General features: G+C 46.0%; 1 protein-coding gene across 2 annotated transcripts; it reads right to left on the bottom strand.

Annotated features, from left to right (window-relative positions):
• Positions 1 to 1,625: 1,625 nt before the first annotated feature.
• Positions 1,626 to 19,666, bottom strand: capn2b (calpain 2, (m/II) large subunit b). 2 transcript variants are annotated; one of them, XM_070854816.1, is made up of 21 exons: positions 19,369 to 19,666; positions 17,344 to 17,413; positions 15,477 to 15,595; positions 13,460 to 13,593; positions 12,232 to 12,400; positions 11,281 to 11,364; positions 11,103 to 11,188; positions 10,571 to 10,636; positions 10,288 to 10,448; positions 8,939 to 9,108; positions 8,826 to 8,837; positions 7,764 to 7,975; positions 7,463 to 7,499; positions 6,152 to 6,217; positions 5,988 to 6,045; positions 5,456 to 5,520; positions 4,699 to 4,767; positions 4,042 to 4,120; positions 2,354 to 2,470; positions 1,933 to 1,991; positions 1,626 to 1,817 (listed from the first exon to the last, which is right to left on the bottom strand). In XM_070854816.1, the coding sequence occupies exons 1-21, from the start codon at positions 19,603 to 19,605 to the stop codon at positions 1,794 to 1,796; spliced, it is 2,094 nt and encodes a 697-aa protein (XP_070710917.1). In that variant the 5' UTR covers positions 19,606 to 19,666; the 3' UTR covers positions 1,626 to 1,793. The 2 variants fall into 2 exon arrangements, with proteins under 2 accessions (XP_070710917.1, XP_070710910.1); XM_070854809.1 differs by lacking the exon at positions 8,826 to 8,837 and having other exon boundaries at positions 8,927 to 9,108.
• Between the last annotated feature and the right edge of the window lie 48 nt (positions 19,667 to 19,714).

Genomic DNA, 19,714 nt, shown 5'->3' with positions numbered 1-19,714 from the left:
CAGTAACAGTTACACAAACACACTGACTGATGCTGATGAACATTTGAAATCTTTACATTTCTGAGTCTGGTCGGTGTGACGCAGCAGGAAGACTTCTATGATTGGTTAATAGTCAGGAAGATGTAAACAGTTCAGTTTCTGCTGAAAACGCACGTGCTCCTGCAGAATCCATGACTGGCCCACATGCGGGTGTTTGCGCCCCCCTCCCCCAAACCCCCTGCTACCCCACAGAGAACCGCACAGACCGGTTCGGACCGGACCAACAGCAGACACTCACCTGCCGCTCCTTCAGTCTCAGCAGCTGCTTCCGTCCTGCAGGAGCTGCTGATGCTGATGTGGATGCTGATGTTGCAGCACCGCCCCTCCGGGGCGGTGCTGCAACATCAGCATCATGATGAGCACAACACGGCGAGTTAAAGAAACAGCCCCCCCCCCCCCCCCCGCACCTGTTTCAGTACACAGAACATTTCTTCTGTGAAACAGCGCCCCCCTCCTTATTGATGACAGACGGGCGGTCTGTGTGGCCACAGGCGGTACTGCAGGCTTAATATCCAGCTACATGTAGACCAACAATGTTACACAATCAGTTAATATGGAGTTAATATCATAGAGTTAACATCATAGAGTTAATATGGAGTTAATATCATAGAGTTAACATCATAGAGTTAATATGGAGTTAACATCATAGAGTTAACATCATAGAGTTAATATGGAGTTAACATCATAGAGTTAACATCATAGAGTTAATATCATAGAGTTAATATGGAGTTAATATAGAGTTAATATCATAGAGTTAATATAGAGTTAATATAGAGTTAATATCATAGAGTTAATATAGAGTTAATATCATAGAGTTAATATAGAGTCAATATAGAGTTAATATCAGAGTTAATATCAGTTAATATCAGCTCTGTTACTGTCTACGGTAAATATGGAATAAATATGATCCATCAACCATCACCAACTCTATCTCACCTCACTGTGCAATGAGGACAAGCCAACCAGACCTGGAAGCTAACTCTAAGCTAACCAGAGCTGGAAGCTAACTCTAAGCTAACCGGACCTGAATTCCCATCCGAGGACATTCTTGCGAATTGCCAGACAGAGTGGCAATCCAGGGTGTGCTCTGCAACGGTGTGAAGCCTCATATCTACAAGGACAAGAAGAAATTCTCACGCCAGTAGATGATCTCACGATGTGTGAGAACTACACCCACAACTCCCATTATAAAAACCAACTGTACCTGCTCACTGGTTGAGCCTTTTACTCTGTAACCTCTATGATGTTGTTGCACTGTTAAACGCTCCTCTTACATGTAAGATTAAACTTTGTTATAACTTGCAAGCTGGCTCCAATCTCCTCACCCTAAAGAAGAAGTCTTTTGACAATTTGGTGCCCAACGTTGGGCGCCAAATTGTCAAAAGACTTCTTCTGGAAGCTAACTCTAAGCTAACCGGACCTGGAAGCTAACTCTAAGCTAACTAATCTCATTCTCTCCTACCTGTACAGAATAGAGAAAACGATGGAGCGCTGACAGCTGACCTGAACGGACCGGATGAAACTGCCCTTCTGATACAAATGACGACAGAATCACAGAACACAGCCGCTCAGCCAGTTAAAGGATTTGTGGATACATTTATTGAGTTAACATGGACTCGGTCAGTCAAGTAGTGTTTTGAGTACAACAGATCATATAAAACGTTGAGAGTGACAGGAAGCAAAGCTGCGGCTGTAAACGGGAATATGGCGTCCTGCAGTAACACTGAAGCTCCGGGCGGACACAGAGCGACGGCTCAGATCATGGCGAAGTTTAACCACTGCAGAACGAGACAGAAGAAACAGTCAGCACCACTTTTACCAACTGTGAATCCTGCTGACTCGGCTGGACCAGGTCACTCCCTGAGCCTGTTGGACGGACTGTTTCCTTCTCACCTGGTTGAAGTCGAGCTCGATGGAGCCGCTGTCGTGAGCGTCGAGTTTCTTGAAGACCCCTGACGAGGAAGATGGATCAACCATCAGAAAGCGTTAATGAGGAATTGATCCGCATGTCTTTGCTAACAAGCTACCCAGAAAGCTAAATGCTAACATGCTAACCAAACTAAGTGCTCACACACTACCCAGCGGGGGAACACGCTAGCTCTCTGATCTTCTTCCTGTTTTCTCTCTCTGACATTTTGTTCTCAGCATTGTTTATTGCTTCATTCACCAAAGAGTTACTGAGAAGGGAAAAGTTGAGCATGCCTGCCAGTCAGTAGCTACACTGGCTAATTAGCTAGCATAGATAACAGAATGAGGACATTTTGGTGAACTGTCTCTTTTAGGCTGTGTGGCGTTAGCAGTGTGGAGAACTCACTGAACATCATCTCCAGCCTCATCAAACAGCCCACGAAGTTGTCGAAGTCGATGGTCATGTCGGGGTCGGAGTAGCGAGCCACCAGCAGCTGGTAGATGGTGTTGTTGAGGGTGAAACCTGGAGGAACGCAGCAGGGAAAACATGCTAACGCTAACGCCTCTGAACACACCAGTGAGACTAAACATAGATGATCCACAGAAAACTTGGATAGGGATTAACTTCGAGTTTGTGTTTGTTTGTGTAGTTTAACTTCATTTACAAGATAAATCAACTCAAAATGAACAAATAATCTGTTCTGGTGAAGCTGCAACTAAAAAAGTGATGATAGACATCTGCCACAAAACAACAAATCAATGTAAGAAAAGACATTTACTGCAGCTTTGTCAGCACTGCTAACTCTGCTAACAAAGCTAACACCGCTAATGAAGCTACACCGCTAATGAAGCTACAACTGCTAACTCAGCTAATGACTGCATACACTGCTAACAAACCTAACATCACTAATGAAGCTACAACTGCTAACTCTGCTAACAAAGCTAACACCGCTAATGAAGCTACAACTGCTAACTCAGCTAATGACTGCATACACTGCTAACAAAGCTAACATCACTAATGAAGCTACAACTGCTAACTCTGCTAATGACTGCATACACTGCTAACAAAGCTAACATCACTAATGAAGCTACAACTGCTAACTCTGCTAACACCGCTAACTCTGCTAACACCGCTAATGAAGGATGTAACATACCATCAGTCTACAGAGTGGAGAGTCCAGACAGCAGAGAGATTAATACTGAGACAGAAGCACTGAAAACAGGACAGGACAGATGGAGACAAAGAAGAGAAGGAGATGTTAGTGAGCAGGAGAAGGAGAAAACATCGTCAACAGGAAAATGTTTTTAAAGTTTGTGAGGCTGGAAGGAGAACAGTACAGGAGGAAGCTCCCATTTCCTCTGAAACAGGAGGAGGTTTGTGCAGTGAGTCAGCTGGGAGGCACCGTGACACATTCAGCCCTCAAGTTTAAACACAAACATGTTGCAGTGACTCTCTGGAGGAATCTGAGGGACGGAGGGAAAGAGAAGAGACAGGCAGACCTGATCAACAGCAGACAAACAAGAGGAAACCACCACTTATTTCTTATGAATAAAAGGAGGAATCTGGAGGGAACACACACAGTTACTGAAGCAACTCCTCCTCCTCCTCCTCCTCCTCACTGTGAACCTTGACCCCACAGACATGGAGCTCATGTTGAATCCTTCAGAGTAACTTGGAGGACGTCATCATCTGTGACGTGCCTCCAGAATAAAGCTCCCAAAAACAGCTGAGAAACCAGAGGAACCTCATAGAGAACCTGTCTGTTTTTAAGGTTCCTTCTGTCTCAGTGATCCACTGATAGCTGTCTGAACATCCAGGGGTTCATCCTCTGCAGACAGGAGCTGCTGTCTGAACATCCAGGGGTTCATCCTCTGCAGACAGGAGCTGCTGTCTGAACATCCAGGGGTTCATCCTCTGCAGTGTCTGCAGAGGATGTGTCTCGCATGTAGAGGCTAAAACTGTTTGGTTGGTGCTGGATGTTTCCACTTCAGATGTTTTTCTTTTAACCATAGAAGAAGAAGAAGAAGAAGAAGAAGAAGAGGAGCAGGAGGAGGACGAGATGAGGAAGAGGAATAAAGAGAAATTAAGTTGACCTGCATCTTTGAAGGCAACCCTCATCTCTGTCGTGCTCATCGTCCCAGAGTTGTCAGAGTCGTTCTTCTTGTAGATGGACTGAAACAGAGAGTGGACATCGTTAGATGGTTGTACGATGTCATTAGATGGTTGTAAGATGTCGTTAGACGGTTGTACGATGTCGTTAGACAGTTGTACGATGTCGTTAGACGGTTGTACGATGTCGTTAGGCGGTTGTAAGATACTGCTCTGTGGGGATTGTTGAATCCTTCCTGTTGAATTCCTGAATCTTTGAGTCTGTCTCTAATGAAAGAGTTTGGTCTGAGCTGCTCTTTATGGAAACAGTCTGAGAGAACACTGGTATGAACTGGTGATTGATTGATTGATCGACATAGCAGTGATAACAGATATCCTTAAAACTGGAGATAATATCTTCTAAGGGAAGCATGCACAAGACAAATAATATAGGGCCCAGGACAGAACCCTGAGGCACACCACAGGAAAGAGCAGCTGATTTAGACGTGTCGGGACCAAGTGACAGAAAAAGTCCTGTCTGAGAGGTCTGCAATGAGGAGAACACCCCAGTGCTCATTGTCCGATTAGGGACACAGTTCCTGAAGACCACAGCTGGTCCTGGGAGTGCTGATAAAAGGAAAAAGAAGGTGACGCGGACTCACCAGGTATCTCTGCACCTTCTTCCACAGGGTGGCGAACTCTCCGAGGCCCAGCTTCCCGTTCCCGCTGTCCTGCTGCACGGTTAAAGACCACGCCCACTTTACTGGCCTCCTGTGAGGTCACAGTGTACCGAAGTACAGTGTTACATCACTGCTGCAGTCTGAGCCTTTTCTCTCCTCCCACGACTGTCTGAGTTCACTGACTTTAAATAAAGTTTGAATGGTTTCATCAGCCTGTGGAGCCAGAGCTCATCCGATGTGTTTGTGTATGAGCAGCATGACAATATCTCGGGAGAAGATCCAGTTTGTCTTCTTTTTGGTTCCTACTACGTCAATGTGAAAATATGAATTTAGTTATTTTCTTTTTTTTGTGCACCTGAATCCTCTAACAGAGACCAATTACATCCAGATGTGCCTGCAGAGTTTACCAGACAGCTGTGTACAGATGTTCAGTCTGGCAGAGTGAACACAACTCACAGACCCCGACAGAAAGCCCCCGCCTCCCTGAGCCTGGATCTGCTCCAAGTTTCTTCTTGTTAAAGGGAAGTTTTTCTTGCTTGTGGGGATTCTTTGAATTCTTGAATTGTTTGGTCTCTAAATGAAAGAGTTACCTCTTCTTCTGCCACAACCTAATGAAAAATGACTGATCACATAACTGATGATGTTTCACTCAGACTTTACAAACTGATCATCAGTAAAAGCTCACTAGCTGACGTTAGCTAACTGTTAACCGAGACTGCAGGAAGGTGATGAAGGATACGTCCATCAGGTTGACCATGATCCTGCTCGTGTCCATACTGAAGCCGTCAGTCTTGATGTCAGTTCCTGTGAAGATGAGACAGGAAGTAAAGCTGAACAGGTGAAGCTTCGGCCTGAAAGAGTAAATCTGATCTTTCTCCCCCTGGTCCTCTGTGTCCACATCCTGGTGTGTGAGTGACTGGTAGGTAGTAACAGTGTTGGAACTGGTCCAGTAGATCACCTCAGCCAGCAGACACCAAACGGGCTGCAATGGCTGCAACGTGATCCTTTGGGACAACTGCACCTGATCACAGTAGGTCCACTAAAAGAGCTTGTTTGATCCACTGACAGGCTCAGAGTGTTATTCTAAGTGTGTCACAGCATCATGGAAAGGATCCCTACGGCCTCCCTGCTGGCTGACAGGCGGCAGAGTTTCCCATCTCAAATGAACTCTCAGTCTTAATATTGACGTGCAGACGAGTCTAAACTGACGCTTTAAGGCAAAGTCTGGTCTGGAAGGACAAGTGTGTCTGGAAGCTTCAGCATTAACTCACGTTTAGAGACGATCTTGTTCATGATGGTTCTGAGCTCCACTGCAGAGATCTCCATGTCCTGAAACACAACAGGAAACACATCACAGCTGGACACCTGCAGGTCAGCAAACACCTGGCCGCCTTGGGTATGATGATGTCAGAGATGCTCATATGAGAAAGCGTACGTCTCCGGCGAGTTTTGAGAAGAGTCCTCTGAATCCTGCGTCCACCTCCTCCTCAGACACCGTTTCCTGGACACAATCACCACGACAACGATTACAACGTCAGCAAGAAACTTTATGCACAGCAACATGTGAACAAACAGCTGAAAACACAAAACGCTGCAGACTGATGCCATGTTTAATCCAGCCAGCCATCGTCTGCGCCGTTTATCCTTCAGGGAAGGCCAAGTGTCAACTGGAGCCAATCCCAGCTGACACTGTGTGAGAGGCGGGGTCCGCCGCGGACTGGTCACCAGCCAATCACAGGGCCGACACACAGAGACAGACAACCACTCACACTCACACCTACAGGCAGTCTACAGTCTCCAGGTAACCTGTGTGTCTGTGGACTGTGGGAGGAAGCTGGAGAACCAAAGAGAACCTCCCAAGCACGGGGAGAACATGAGGACTCCAGCCGGCCACAGCATGTCTAATGTTTCACTAAAATTATTTTCATCATCAGTGAGTCTTTAATTGTCTTTTGATCATGTGTGAATGATTCCCTGGTCAGCCTGACGCACCAACACACCAATCAGGGCTTGTCCAGCATGTTTAGAAAAGGCGATCCATTAGAGCTCCCACATCTGGTGGGAGACGGGACCCAAACAGTCTACAGGATAACTGCCAGCCAATCGGGTGCTTGTTTCCATCCGTGTCTGTCCAGATCCGAGATCAGCGTCACCAACTCAGGATCAACCACATGTGAAACCTGGTCTCAGTCTCCTTCTGGTCCTGAGAGACGACGTCGAATAACAACCATACACGAGAAACAGTGTCCCACAGACACACTGACTGATGGAGGCAGCAGCAGAGCAGCAGCTCTAAACCCCCTGTTTTAGTGAATGTAGTCTGGTGTGTGTGCTGTTTGTGGTTAAACCAAAAGGACCAGGGGGAGAAACAGGGGAGTGACCCTTTAACTGTAAGAGGAAGTCCTTAAAAACTTGACACATTTTCCTAAAACTTGGTCACCAGGGGAAACTCTGTGTGCTGTGAAGCTTTATGAAGCACCACCAGTTAAACTGCTTTAAGCTGAAGCTGTGTTGGTGCTAATATTCTTGACAGATGCTACCTTTGCATTATTTTGCCATTTTAAATCATGTTTCAACACAGTAAGATGCCGAGGAGCCGTTACATTCAACATGAGGGGTTAACAGGAGTTTCCTCATGAGTCCCTGTTTGATTTAGAGTTCACACTCCTGTACATGATCGTCCTACTTTAATGACACAGTAACTGAGAGTTTGCAGCTGAAACCACTAAAATCAGAGTTTACTCACATCGTCTAGCTCAGCGTTGACGGGGTCATCACAGGGTCTGACAGGACAGAGAGGCAACACAGTGTTAGAAAACCCCGGATGCATTGAACACATCGTCAGAGCAGGAATGAATGTGGGGGGGGCAGAACGCCCACGGACACTGACACACTCTGTTTTCAGCACGGTAAATAGGAACAGCAAACACTCCCGGCCTGAACACCTCCCTTCAGAAACATGCCAGGGGCCTGAAGCCCCACAGATGGCTTCTGTCTACACACTCCTTCACACTGATGGCTTCGGCCCCCCAGTTTCAGGGTCTTACAAGGTCTCGGTCTGCTTCTCGGAGAACACCCGGATGCAGAAGTCTCCGTTGAGGTGCGGTTCGAAGGTGGACGGGACGATCAGGTACTCTCCAGGCGGCAGTTTGAAGCGAGAGCTGACCTCCCGCAGGTTGATGAAGGTTTCTGACCTCGCTGTCTGAGCGTGGCTCAGGAAGAAGTTCTTATCCAGATGCACCTCCCTCTGCCCGTAGAACTGAGGAGAAACAGCCAATCAGGACGACCCGTTAGACAACTGGGCAGCTGGGCAGTTACAGCTCCATCTAATGACCTGAGTTAATATGCACTGTTTCCATCCCAGCTGATCTTTTTTGAAATCATTCATCATTTGAAAAAGTTTCTTTTCTTCCAGCAGCTGCTTCTGAAAATCTGCTTTTGGAAAATCATTCGTTCTTCTTCATTTTTGTGTCTAAGCTACCGACATGGTGTTTATTATGAGCGCATTCAAGAAAGGGGAACACTCTCTGACGGTGCTTTTGAAAGTCACATGATAAGCAGCAACTTCCTTAAAGGAACAGTTTTTCTCTCTGAGTCAGATTTCTGTGTGCTAAATATGAAGCCACAGCCGGCTGCTAGCTTACCTTAGCTTAGCATAGAGACTGGAAACAGGTGTTTGTTTAATCTGAGCAAACACTGAAGTGTAAAATTGATGACTCAACATTTTACAGTCGGACTATTTCTTGGCGGAACAACTGGAGACTTCAAGAAGAAAGCTGACCAGATGCTGGCTAACATGTAGCTCACAGTCACAAGACTAACCCCCAGCTAGAAACAGCAAAGCCTCTTCTGAAACGTTAAACTAGTCCTTTAATGCAAGAAATGCCAAACTTTACATTTTTCTTTCACATCGTCCATGTTTGTTTGTTTGTTTGTCTCATTTTCAACTTTTTTGGATGTCTTTACACGTTTTTCAACTTGGCTACGAGGGAGTCAACAGATCTCAGATCTAAGATTTAGACAATGTACATGATGATGATATGATAACGTCCACCATGACACCATAAACCTTTAACTTTTCAACAGATGAATGAAAAAAGTGAGCTCACCTGTTTTGGAACCTACAACAAAACAGAAAAGACAAGAAAAACGTTAGTAAAAGGAAAATGGACTGTGGATCATTTAGATCCTTTACTTCTTGATCTGAAACTTCAGTTCTCACCTCGTAGATGGCGAACCCAACAGTGTGCATGTCCTCTCCTTGTTTCCGGAGCTTTCTGCGGTGCTTCTGGATCAGACCGACCACGAAGCTGCAACCATCTTCTCCATCATCTGGGTCATCATCTTCCTCCTCCAGCTTGATCACAAACTGAGGATTCATCCAGAATGTGTCTGAAGAAGAACAGTTTCGAGGCACACCAGGAAACTCATTAAAGGTCCATCCCATAACACCACCACATCCCAGAATCTGTTCCAAATGTGCCGCAGGTCCACCAGAAGAAACCCTCACAGGGGAAGAGGACGACTCCCCAGGTTCAGATTAGGTCTGACCAGACAGCCCCCTCCCGTGGGCGGCTCCTTACTCATACATGTCATCTTAACTTGGCAGAATGTGTACAGACCTTTTATCACAAGGGACGTCATCGTATACATGGAAAACAAAAAAGTCCTGTTGGCCGATTGTTGTTGATTTCTCCAAAATCTGTTCTGGATGAGATCGTTGAATTCCAAGAATACTCAGTTACCAGGTGGACTGTGCTTGTGTTTAGCACTACACTCATATTCACCCACCACTCGAACAGTGCCCACTCAGGAGTGTGTTCATCATTCACACGCAGTGGGGTTCAGTGTCTAGGACACTTCAACATGTGGACCGGAGGAGCCGGGGGTCGAACCGCCGATCTTTGGTGAACGAGCTGCTCTACCTCTGAGCCACAGATGCCTCTGACTGACTCTTTCCTGTCTATGTTTTAGTCAAGACTCTGCACAAACCATTTCATATATATTAAACCATTTTATATATATACAGAACAACAATGTGAAGAATAGATCAGCTCTGTCTCTCTCTTTCATAGACCTCCAGAAGACCTTCCATACTGTAGACCATAATACTTTAATCAGCTATTGGTTTATATGAACACTCGGGTGAAAACGACCCCAAGACAGCTTGCGGGTGCTTTCTCCAAGGTTGTCCAAGTCCATTAGGAGGTTCCACAAGGCTCAGTTCTGGGCCCACTATTATTTACTATAAACATAAATTGCCATAGACAGATAAATTCCAAGCGCAACTTTTCATTTTTATGCTGATGACACTGGCATTAACTGCTGTGCACCCACTTCTGTGAAGGCTTTGTGTATCTTCAGTGTGCATTTGGTAGAGTTCAGGGACTTCAGCTCACTGTTGTCACATACTAGGTGGTGCGTATGATGAGGCTCTGAGATTCATGACAAACTGTGGGCCCCTTTCTCTCCACTCTGTACTGTAGGGCCTGATTTATGTGCATGGCACCTCAGTCATTGGTATGTTTTTATTGTCACTTTTAAACTTAAAATATGGAAATGAGAACTTACAGGGGTGGTTCCTGCAGCCTCCGGCGGTGGATCCTCTCCTCCATGTGCCGTCGAACTTGCTGACGCTCCAGTGTTTGGCGGAGCCGTCTTCGATGGCGTCAGGGGTCAGAGTGCACACCTCGATACGGGAGTAGTGACGCAAGAACTCGTTGTAGGACATCCTGCAGAGATAGGACAGGGAAGAGCTCTCACTCTGTAGCTACAAACACCAGCATCGCAAACACCACTGTTAGGTGGTGTCTGCAGTAGTACTGCATGTACTGCAAACATTTCAGAGACCTACCAGAACTCTCCGTCCTCTGCGTTGGCATGTGGACAGTCTCCCTGCACGGAGTTCCACTCAGACGATCTGTGTGAACATCAGAATAATATCAACCCTGTGAAAACAGAGCTCACTGTACTCTGGACAGGACATAACAACATCATCTTCATCAGCTGTTCACCAGCGTGAGGAAACTAGCTATCATCACATGCCACCTTCACTCGTCTTGTGTTATTTCTTCTTTAGTCGACTAGTCAGTCAGTTAACCTCTTACATCTCATCTGAAGTCTTTCCTAATAGTTTTATCTTGTTCTGTCTCTTCTCAGTCTAATCTTGGCTGTTGTGATCATTCCAGTGCTTTGCATTATGGGACGCAGCAGCTGGACTTTTCTTTTCATATTGCATCCCACATGCAACATTTTGGCCGAATCAGCACAAAATACTGGTATAGTGGGCAGTTTCCAGCTACGTCAAGTACATATATGTGTGTGTGTGTTAGTTGGTGCCCAGTGTGGAGCTGTGTCAGGTGATGTGTTATGGTTGCCTTAGTTACCCGTCACTCCAGGCTCCGGTCCACTCCACCTGGCCCCAGGGGTTCCTCATCCTCACCAGCTTCTCCTTCCGACCACGGTAGTTCACCTGGAAACAAACACCACAATAAGAATTCATTCTCATCTGGTTTCATGTTGTCTCTCGTCTGTTTTCACTTCATGGTGAGGAAGTGACGTCACCTCCACGGCGCCGGTCAGCGAGTAGGCGTGGCCTTTCACCAGCTTCTGACGGGTGACGGCTTCTGAGTCTGCGGCGCTGGTGATCTGCACCGAAGCAACAACATGAACGGTTGAGTCACCATCATCATCATCATCATCATCACCACCATCACCATCACCATCACCATCATCACCATCATCATCATTAAAGAGTCCAAGAACAAAAAACCTAGTTAATGTTCAGCGGTCTTGTAACCTCTTCCTCCTCCTCTTCCTCTTCCTCTTCCTGGTGTCCGTCTCTGCTGACGTTTCCTTCATGCTGTATTTGTTGCCTATTCAAAGCTTGGCTCAGCTCTCATTGGTATTTTAGCTTATTGTGCTTCACATCCCAAAAATCGGTACGACCTGAGCTAAAAGTCTGTCAGTCAGTAAACCAGAATAACTGATTATGGTGTCAAACATTAAAAAAATACGGAAACCAGATTTTTTTCATCAAATTTTACTAAACAAAAACACAAACCTTATTTCAGTTTTGTACATTTTATAATTCCTGAGATGTGCTCAGGCGTTTCGATCTGCAATATAAATGGTATTTTTGCTTATTGTCATCATTCTCACATTGATACACTCTACACTAACTACACACTAACTTATTTACCCATTTTCATTCAGATATCTTGAGGTCAGAGGTCGAGGAACCCCTTGAAAATGGCCATGACAGTTTTTTCCTCGCCAAACCTTAACCTAACCTTGTAGCGTTCTTTAGGACCCTTCCTTGGGAGCTAGACAGGGTTGGTAGCCCAGGATGCCTCAGGTTGTTGAGTTTCATGTGATAGCAGTGCGTACATATCTTAATCATCTTTAATTACGCAAGTAGAAACACAAACATTACTTCCATGGAAACTAAAAACCTCAAATGAATACTTTATGGAACTAGGGTCAATGTTAGTGAACATATTGAAGCTAACTCACGTCGATGGAGCAGCCCAGCAGCGCTCCGGCCTCCAGGGCCTTCTTGATTATCTGGAACAGGTTGGAGGGGGGTCTTTGCAGGTCGTAGTTCTCAGCGATGCCTCCGGTGAAATCCTCAAAGCCCTCGGTGGTGGAACCGCCAGACAACGCTTCATAGCAGCCGTTCACTCTGGGACGGAGAACAGCAGGCTGAATATGAAGGAGTAGCTACACCCTACTAACCTGATTGTGCTGCCATCTATTGGTTACCGCATGTTCTGATTCCTCTGTGCAGCACAACGCTTTGCAGTGTACTGCGTAAAGTTACATCACAGCTGAATGTGCTTTCTGAAAATATAACTGCTGACTCTATATGTACGCAGATGATACACTTCTCTACTTTTAGTAAAAGCAACAGAGAAACATCAGCAGCTTTAACGTGGAGAGACGCCTCATGGTTTGCAGTGAACAAGCTAACCCTAATCCCTCAAAACCAATCTCCATGTTCTTTGACCTCTAACAGAAACTCAGATGCAGCTGAGAGTCCTGGACAGTTAGCGATGAGCTGAGTATCTACGGGGAAGCAAGTAACTCCAGACACTTCTCTGATTTATTCAGCAATTCAGACACTGAAGGTCTGTTCTTGTGTCCATTTCACAATTTTTTCTGCTGGTCTGCAGTCGACCAATCTGGGCGATGCAGCAGGATTAAGACTGTCGATGCGATCTTCCTGCATGTTGACATTTGCTTCCTGAAGGGAAACACTTACACTGTCAGTTTCTACATCAAGCAGGCGTTTCTTTGCTTATGTTTCAGCTGCTTAGAGCAGGTCTGCAGTGCCAACCAACAAGCCGACTTATCGAGGACTCCGAAAACATTTCCTGCCATGTCATTTCCTTTAATCACGGCACTGGTCTCAGACCTGGAGCTGGTCACGGCGTTCTGTATTAGTTCGGTATTAACCTTTAATTACTCATCCTCCTCCACTGGATAATAACTAAAGGGAGATTCTAGTTTCGTTTAGCTTGAGTCTAATTTTCTACAAGTCAACAGTGTCAAACTTAACTGGAAAAGAAAACAATGGCAATCAGTACAGTAACACTGTCCGACCTGTTTTGCTGACATTTCCGTGTTACCAGATCTCAGATATTAACTGTGTGACTTCAGTATTATTACTGATAGAACAGGAGGTCGTCGCCCTCCCTTGGCTTGCTACACCAGTTAGTCAGGTTATCTCTGCTTGTCTTACTTGGCGTAGGCCTTCTCCAGCAGGGCGCTCCAGAACTCCCTCCCCTCGGCCGAGTGGACAAACAGCAGCTCTCCATCTTTGACCGGCAGACGGTCGTCGATCACCACATCCACCCACTCCCCAAACTGCCAGAACTACAGACAGACAGCAGAGAAAACAACGCTGAAACACAAAATATACATTTACTTTGAACGTCTCTCTGAATTCTCCTTCCTGTCTTCAGCTTTAAAAAAAATCTAGTTACTACTTTACTCTTTGTTGTCCTTTACAACTCCAAATATAATTCCTAAGAAATCTGGGCTGTTTTCAGGCCTTAGAAAATGTAGCACGTGATGAAAGACTTTGGCCAATCACAAGTCATGTGAAAACCTGATTCAATGGTGGAAAATCTTGCAGGAAAACTTGCTTTTCCAGCATCGGGACATCAGGGAACAGTGAGTTCCATGTGGTCCTGTTTGGTCTTCACATGGACCCTCACTGAGCCACAAAGACAGGGAAAGTTTTGGGCTTCACTGAACCAAAACATTTTAATCACTCAGACTGTCATAATAACGGGTTAAAATAACAAATTGCTGACACTTTAAGTTGAAAACAATTTACATGAAATGAGAGAAAAGTCACAAAAAACAGGATTTATTCCAAAAGAGTGGCTTCTGTGGATATGGGAAATCAGAACAGGTTAGAAGTTATAGACATAAAGTTCTTCAAAGACTTGATTTTTCTGTGTGGAACCAACTACAGAGCTTCTGACTGGTCACATTAGTTGTGGAGTTCCACAGAGTTCAATGTTGGGCCCCATATTATTTTACTTAATCATGATTCCACTGGGACATATATCACCCAAGGACATATTTACATGTATTTGGACACCTCAAACATACTTCACGTCAACTGTTTAACTACAGAGATGAGCGTGTATTAGACTGCAGGTAACTATAGCAACATCACTGCTTCAGGCTATGCGACTCACTGACCGAGACTAACGGCTGCCTGGCTGATATACAGTACAGGCCAAACGTTTGGACACACCTTCTCATTCAATGTGTTTTCTTTATTTTCATGACTATTTACATTGTAGATTCTCACTGAAGGCATCAATACTATGAATGAACATGTGGAATTATGTACTTAACAAAAAAGTGTGAAATAACTGAAAACATGTCTTATACTCTAGTTTCTTCAAAGTAGCCACCGAAACACAAGGGATGGACATTAGACCAGTGGAAATCTGTGCTTTGGTCTGATGAGTCCAAATTTGAGATCTTTGGTTCCAACCGCCGTGTCTTTGTGCGACGCAGAAAAGGTGAACGGATGGATTCTACATGTCTGGTTCCCACCGTGAAGCATGGAGGAGGAGGTGTGATGGTGTGGGGGTGCTCTGCTGGTGACACTGTTGGGGATTTATTCAAAATTGAAGGCATACTGAACCAGCATGGCTACCACAGCATCCTGCAGCGACATGCCATCCCATCCGGTTTGCGTTTAGTTGGACCATCATTTATTTTTCAACAGGACAATGACCCCAAACACACCTCCAGGCTGTGTAAGGGTTATTTGACCAAGAAGGAGAGTGATGGAGTGCTGCGCCAGATGACCTGGCCTCCACAGTCACCGGAATCGAGATGGTTTGGGGTGAGCTGGACCGCAGAGTGAAGGCAAAAGGGCCAACGAGTGCTAAGCATCTCTGGGAACTCCTTCAAGACTGTTGGAAAACCATTTCAGGTGACTACCTCTTGAAGCTCATCAAGAGAATGCCAAGAGTGTGCAAAGCAGTAATCAGAGCAAAGGGCGGCTACTTTGAAGAAACTAGAATATAAGATATGTTTTCAGTTATTTCACACTTTTTTGTTAAGTACATAATTCCACGTGTTCATTCATAGTTTTGATGCCTTCAGTGAGAATCTACAATGTAAATAGTCATGAAAATAAAGAAAACACATTGAATGAGAAGGTGTGTCCAAACTTTTAGCCTGTACTGTATGTAGGGCTGCCTTTATTAATGACGCATTTCTGTTACCTGGAAGTGAAAGATGCCGGCGTAGTCGTCACCGAAGCCCTGGTCAGTGGGAACAACTCTGGCCATCACGTACTCATTCAGCGTCAGCGAGGCGATGGCCGCCAACAGCCAGCAGTCACCTGGACAGACAGGAAGTCAGTCAGCAACACTACAGCTGACTCACTACTGCCCGTCACAGTCTGCAGCACTCATACAAACACCGCCTGATGATTTACCTGTTATCCCCATCAGTAGTGGAGCTAAACATGTGAAGTTTGTCCTGAAGGTGGCACTAGAGGACAGATCACAGTCACTGAAATGTCTCCACGATCCAGGAAGGAGATCAGATAAGCAAATATGTTCATTTTATGTGTTTACCTCCATCTCTGCAGTGACACAAAATGGCTACTTTGGGAAAAGTTTCCCTTCGTAACCTTAGTGCAATAAACATTCGTGCGATGCGACTGTGGAAGAAGGAAATAAAGTTCTGGGAGTTTAAAGTTAAAGAGTTTTGGAGGAAGATCAAACAGGCTGCACACTCTTCCTCACTTTCTGACCACAGTTATTCACTGGAAGAAGTCTGACTCTGTGGCAAATTCCTGGAGCGACTTTAACTCTGAAAGCAGAGAAAACTCAGAGAGCTTCAGTTTGAAAGTGTTTCAGCGTGTGGAAACAAATCTGTCCTGTAGTCTGTTACACAACAGCAGAGCTGTGGTTTAATGCAGGCACGACACACTGGTGAGTCATCCACCACAACACTGAGTGTGTGTGTGTGTGTGGCAGGGTGTGGCCTTGCTAGTTGACAGCCCCCCCCCCCCTCTCTCTCTCCCTGATGTTTAACCGTAACCCTCCAACAATAGCTGGCAGGCCTCTTCCTGCCCTGCTCCTTCCTGCTCAGCCAATCAGGGCTCAGCGTGGCAGCGCCCTCTAATCACAGCAGATCCTGGTTCTCAGCTGGTTCACATTAACTCCTCGGCTTCACAAACGTTCTGCTGTAAACATGATTTGGGTGTCGGCTCTGCAGTGAAAATACTGAAACGTGATTATTTCTGTCTGACGTGCAGTTTATATCAATAAAAACACATGAAACTACAAAATGTGTAAATTATCTCCTTCTGTGGCCTGGAGGCTTCAGGGTTCCTCATCACACCATGTAGCTTTCATCCTGGACGCTGATTGGCTGCAAACCAGCTGTGATGTCATAAACCCTGCAGGTACGTCCAGGTATGAAATGAGATTTCACGTGGAACAGACACACTTTGGGCTTTAATGGTTCATTATTCATGTCCTGAAGTGATGAATTCAGGCACAAATCAGGTTTGTTGATCATGAGATGTTATATTGATTAGTCATGTTCCGTTTATTCATGTTATGTCATTTTATTCTATGAAATAGCCACATTTAACGTTAGCTAATGTAGCATTAGCAGCGTTAGCTTGGTGGCTGATGAGCCTCCTGTCACAGACTGAAATATTGATCAATAAATCAGGTCTCCACCTGATCAATGTGGCAGAAAAGCTGCTGTGTTGCTCATGATACAGGATAATACCGGATGACTCTGTGCTAGCTGTCCCACTTCTGGTAGTCAGAGGGGGTTAAGAGGACACGGCGCCACCAACAGGCGGCCAAATGAAACGCACCGTTACCAGATTTGTCCAGTTTGAACGTTGTTTTGGGATAACCAGTAAATCCAACAACCGTTCCTTCTTATAGATTTAACCTTACATTCCCTCTCTGACCTCTGACCTCTGACCCCGGACAGGTTCAGACGACTCACCTGAGCCCCCCAGGCTGCGGGGGGAGCAGCAGCTTCTGATGGAGGTGCATTCAGGGACAGTCTGAAAACCCAGAGGGTGTGGTGTGTTCAGTGACAGTCAGTTAAACTCACCCAGAGCACCCTGGCAGATGTCGGTCCTGGTGGCTCCGCCGACGATGAACTCAGGATTAGAGACCAGTTCCTGATGGATGAGAGACCAGATCAAACCGAGACCAGAACCACAGAGAATCTCACCCACAGATACAGAATACACAGGAAAACAGTTCAGCACCAGGCCGAGGCCAGGACGTTTGGAGGCTCTGTGGAGGTTTGGAGGCTCTGGTGGAGGTTTAAAGGCTCTGTGGAGGTTCTGGTGGAGGTTTAAAGGCTCTGTGGAGGTTTAGAGCCTCTGTGGAGGTTCTGGTGGTGGTTTAAAGGCTCTGTGGAGGTTCTGGTGGTGGTTTAAAGGCTCTGTGGAGGTTCTGGTGGTGGTTTAAAGGCTCTGTGGAGGCTCTGTGGAGGTTTGGAGGCTCTGGTGAAGGTTTAAAGGCTCTGTGGAGGTTTGGAGGCTCTGGTGAAAGTTTAAAGGCTCTGTGGAGGTTCTGGTGGAGGTTTGGAGTCTCCAGTGAAGGTTTAAAGGCTCTGTGGAGGTTCTGGTGGAGGTTTAAAGGCTCTGTGAAGGTTTAAAGGCTCTGTGGAGGTTCTGGTGGAGGTTTGGAGGCTCCAGTGAAGGTTTAAAGGCTCTGTGGAGGTTCTGGTGGAGGTTTGGAGGCTCCAGTGAAGGTTTAAAGGCTCTGTGGAGGTTCTGGTGGAGGTTTGGAGGCTCCAGTGAAGGTTTAAAGGCTCTGTGGAGGTTCTGGTGGAGGTTTGGAGGCTCCAGTGAAGGTTTAAAGGCTCTGTGGAGGTTCTGGTGGAGGTTTAAAGGCTCTTCCTTAGTGATGAAGCCTATAGTTCAGGGCTGGATCAGGTCTTGGACCAGCCCCTAGTTATGCTGCTATAGGCTCAGACTGCCGGGGGACTCCCATGATGCACTGGGCTCCTCTCTCCTCCTCTTCCTCTCCATCCTGATGCTTCATGTCTCTTTAATGTCTGTTACTAACTTGCTATCTTCCCCGGAGCCTTTCTGTGCTTTTCTCATCTCTCAGGTTCCTGTGGATCCTGGTCCTGGTTCTCCTGCTGTGGTTCTCTGGTTCCTGTGGATCCTGGTCCTGGTCCTCTTGCTGTGGTTCTCTGGTTCCTGTGGATCCTGGTCCTGGTCCTCTTGCTGTGGTTCTCTGGTTCCTGTGGATCCTGGTCCTGGTTCTCCTGCTGCAGATCGTCAGCCACCGACACTTTCTACTGATGTTAGTGCTGTTGTTATTATTCACATATTAACTATTGATCAGTATCAGTTATATTGATCAGTATCAGTCACACTGATCAGTATCAGTCACACTGATCAGTATCAGTTATATTGATCAGTATCAGTCACACTGATCAGTATCAGTCACATTGATCAGTATCAGTCACACTGATCAGTATCAGTCACATTGATCAGTATCAGTCACACTGATCAGTATCAGTTATATTGATCAGTATCAGTTATATTGATCAGTATCAGTCACACTGATCAGTATCAGTTATATTGATCAGTATCAGTTATATTGATCAGTATCAGTCACACTGATCAGTATCAGTTATATTGATCAGTACTGTAGTTACTGTTAGTATCCTGCTGTTTTGAGGGACATGAACTGGTGCTGTGTAAATAAAGATAGATAGATTGATTGATTGGTTGATTGGTTGATTGATTGGTTGATTGATTGGTTGGCTGATTGGTTGATAAGCTGAATAACCTGTACTCTTGAGGTATTTGTACTTAAGATGAGTATTTTTCTGTTCTTGTCTCTAAATCTGTTTGTGACGTCACACAGTCAGAGCATCGACACTAACCAGCTGATTACGTCATCTCTGACGTCATACACGAAGCGGTTATCATCCAATCACATCTCGGCTCTGATTACTTGTACTTGTGTACTGTGAGTACTTCATGTCCTGTACTTTACTTAGTATTTGTACACGGTGCTGTGAGTACTTTTACTGCAGTGAAGACTAAATACTGGAGTAACATACACCCCCCCTCCGTGTCCCGGTCCCGGTCCCGATCCCGGTCCTTACCGTGGGTCTCTTCCAGGTGACGCCGCGGACCTTGTGGGAGCTCCGGCCCAGCTCGTTGAAGCCGAGCGCTTCGGGCGCGGCGGGGAAGGAGGGGTCACTGAAGAGCTTCCCGGAGGAGAGACACTGAGCCCGCAGAGCAGAGAAGTCCTGGTTCAGGTACCGGACCGCGTTGGCGTTGGTGCCGAAGCCCGCTGCCAGGGCCCGCTGCTTGGCCAGAGTGGAGGCGACGCCGGACATGATGGAGGACAGGAGGACTCTTCTTCTTTTTCTTCTTCTTCTTCTTCTTCTTCACCAACTTCTCCTACAGACTCTCCTTCAGAGCGCAGTCAGACCCCGCCCCCCGGAC

This window comes from Pempheris klunzingeri, chromosome 3 (assembly GCF_042242105.1).
Source record: "Pempheris klunzingeri isolate RE-2024b chromosome 3, fPemKlu1.hap1, whole genome shotgun sequence".
Taxonomy (NCBI): Eukaryota; Metazoa; Chordata; class Actinopteri; order Acropomatiformes; family Pempheridae; genus Pempheris; species Pempheris klunzingeri.
The sequence above is the reverse complement of the archived record's forward strand: the minus strand, read 5'-3'. Positions and strand labels throughout refer to the sequence as shown.

Bases quoted from the DNA above. Each gene is read 5' to 3' on its own strand.
- capn2b (XM_070854809.1), bottom strand. From the start codon at position 19,605: ATGTCCGGCGTCGCCTCCACTCTGGCCAAGCAGCGGGCCCTGGCAGCG. The intron at 17,414-19,368 runs GTAAGGACCGGG...CTCATCCATCAG, and splicing joins TCACCTGGAAGAGACCCACG to GAACTGGTCTCTAATCCTGA. The intron at 4,768-5,455 runs GTATCCTTCATC...ACCGTGCAGCAG, and splicing joins TCATGGTCAACCTGATGGAC to GACAGCGGGAACGGGAAGCT.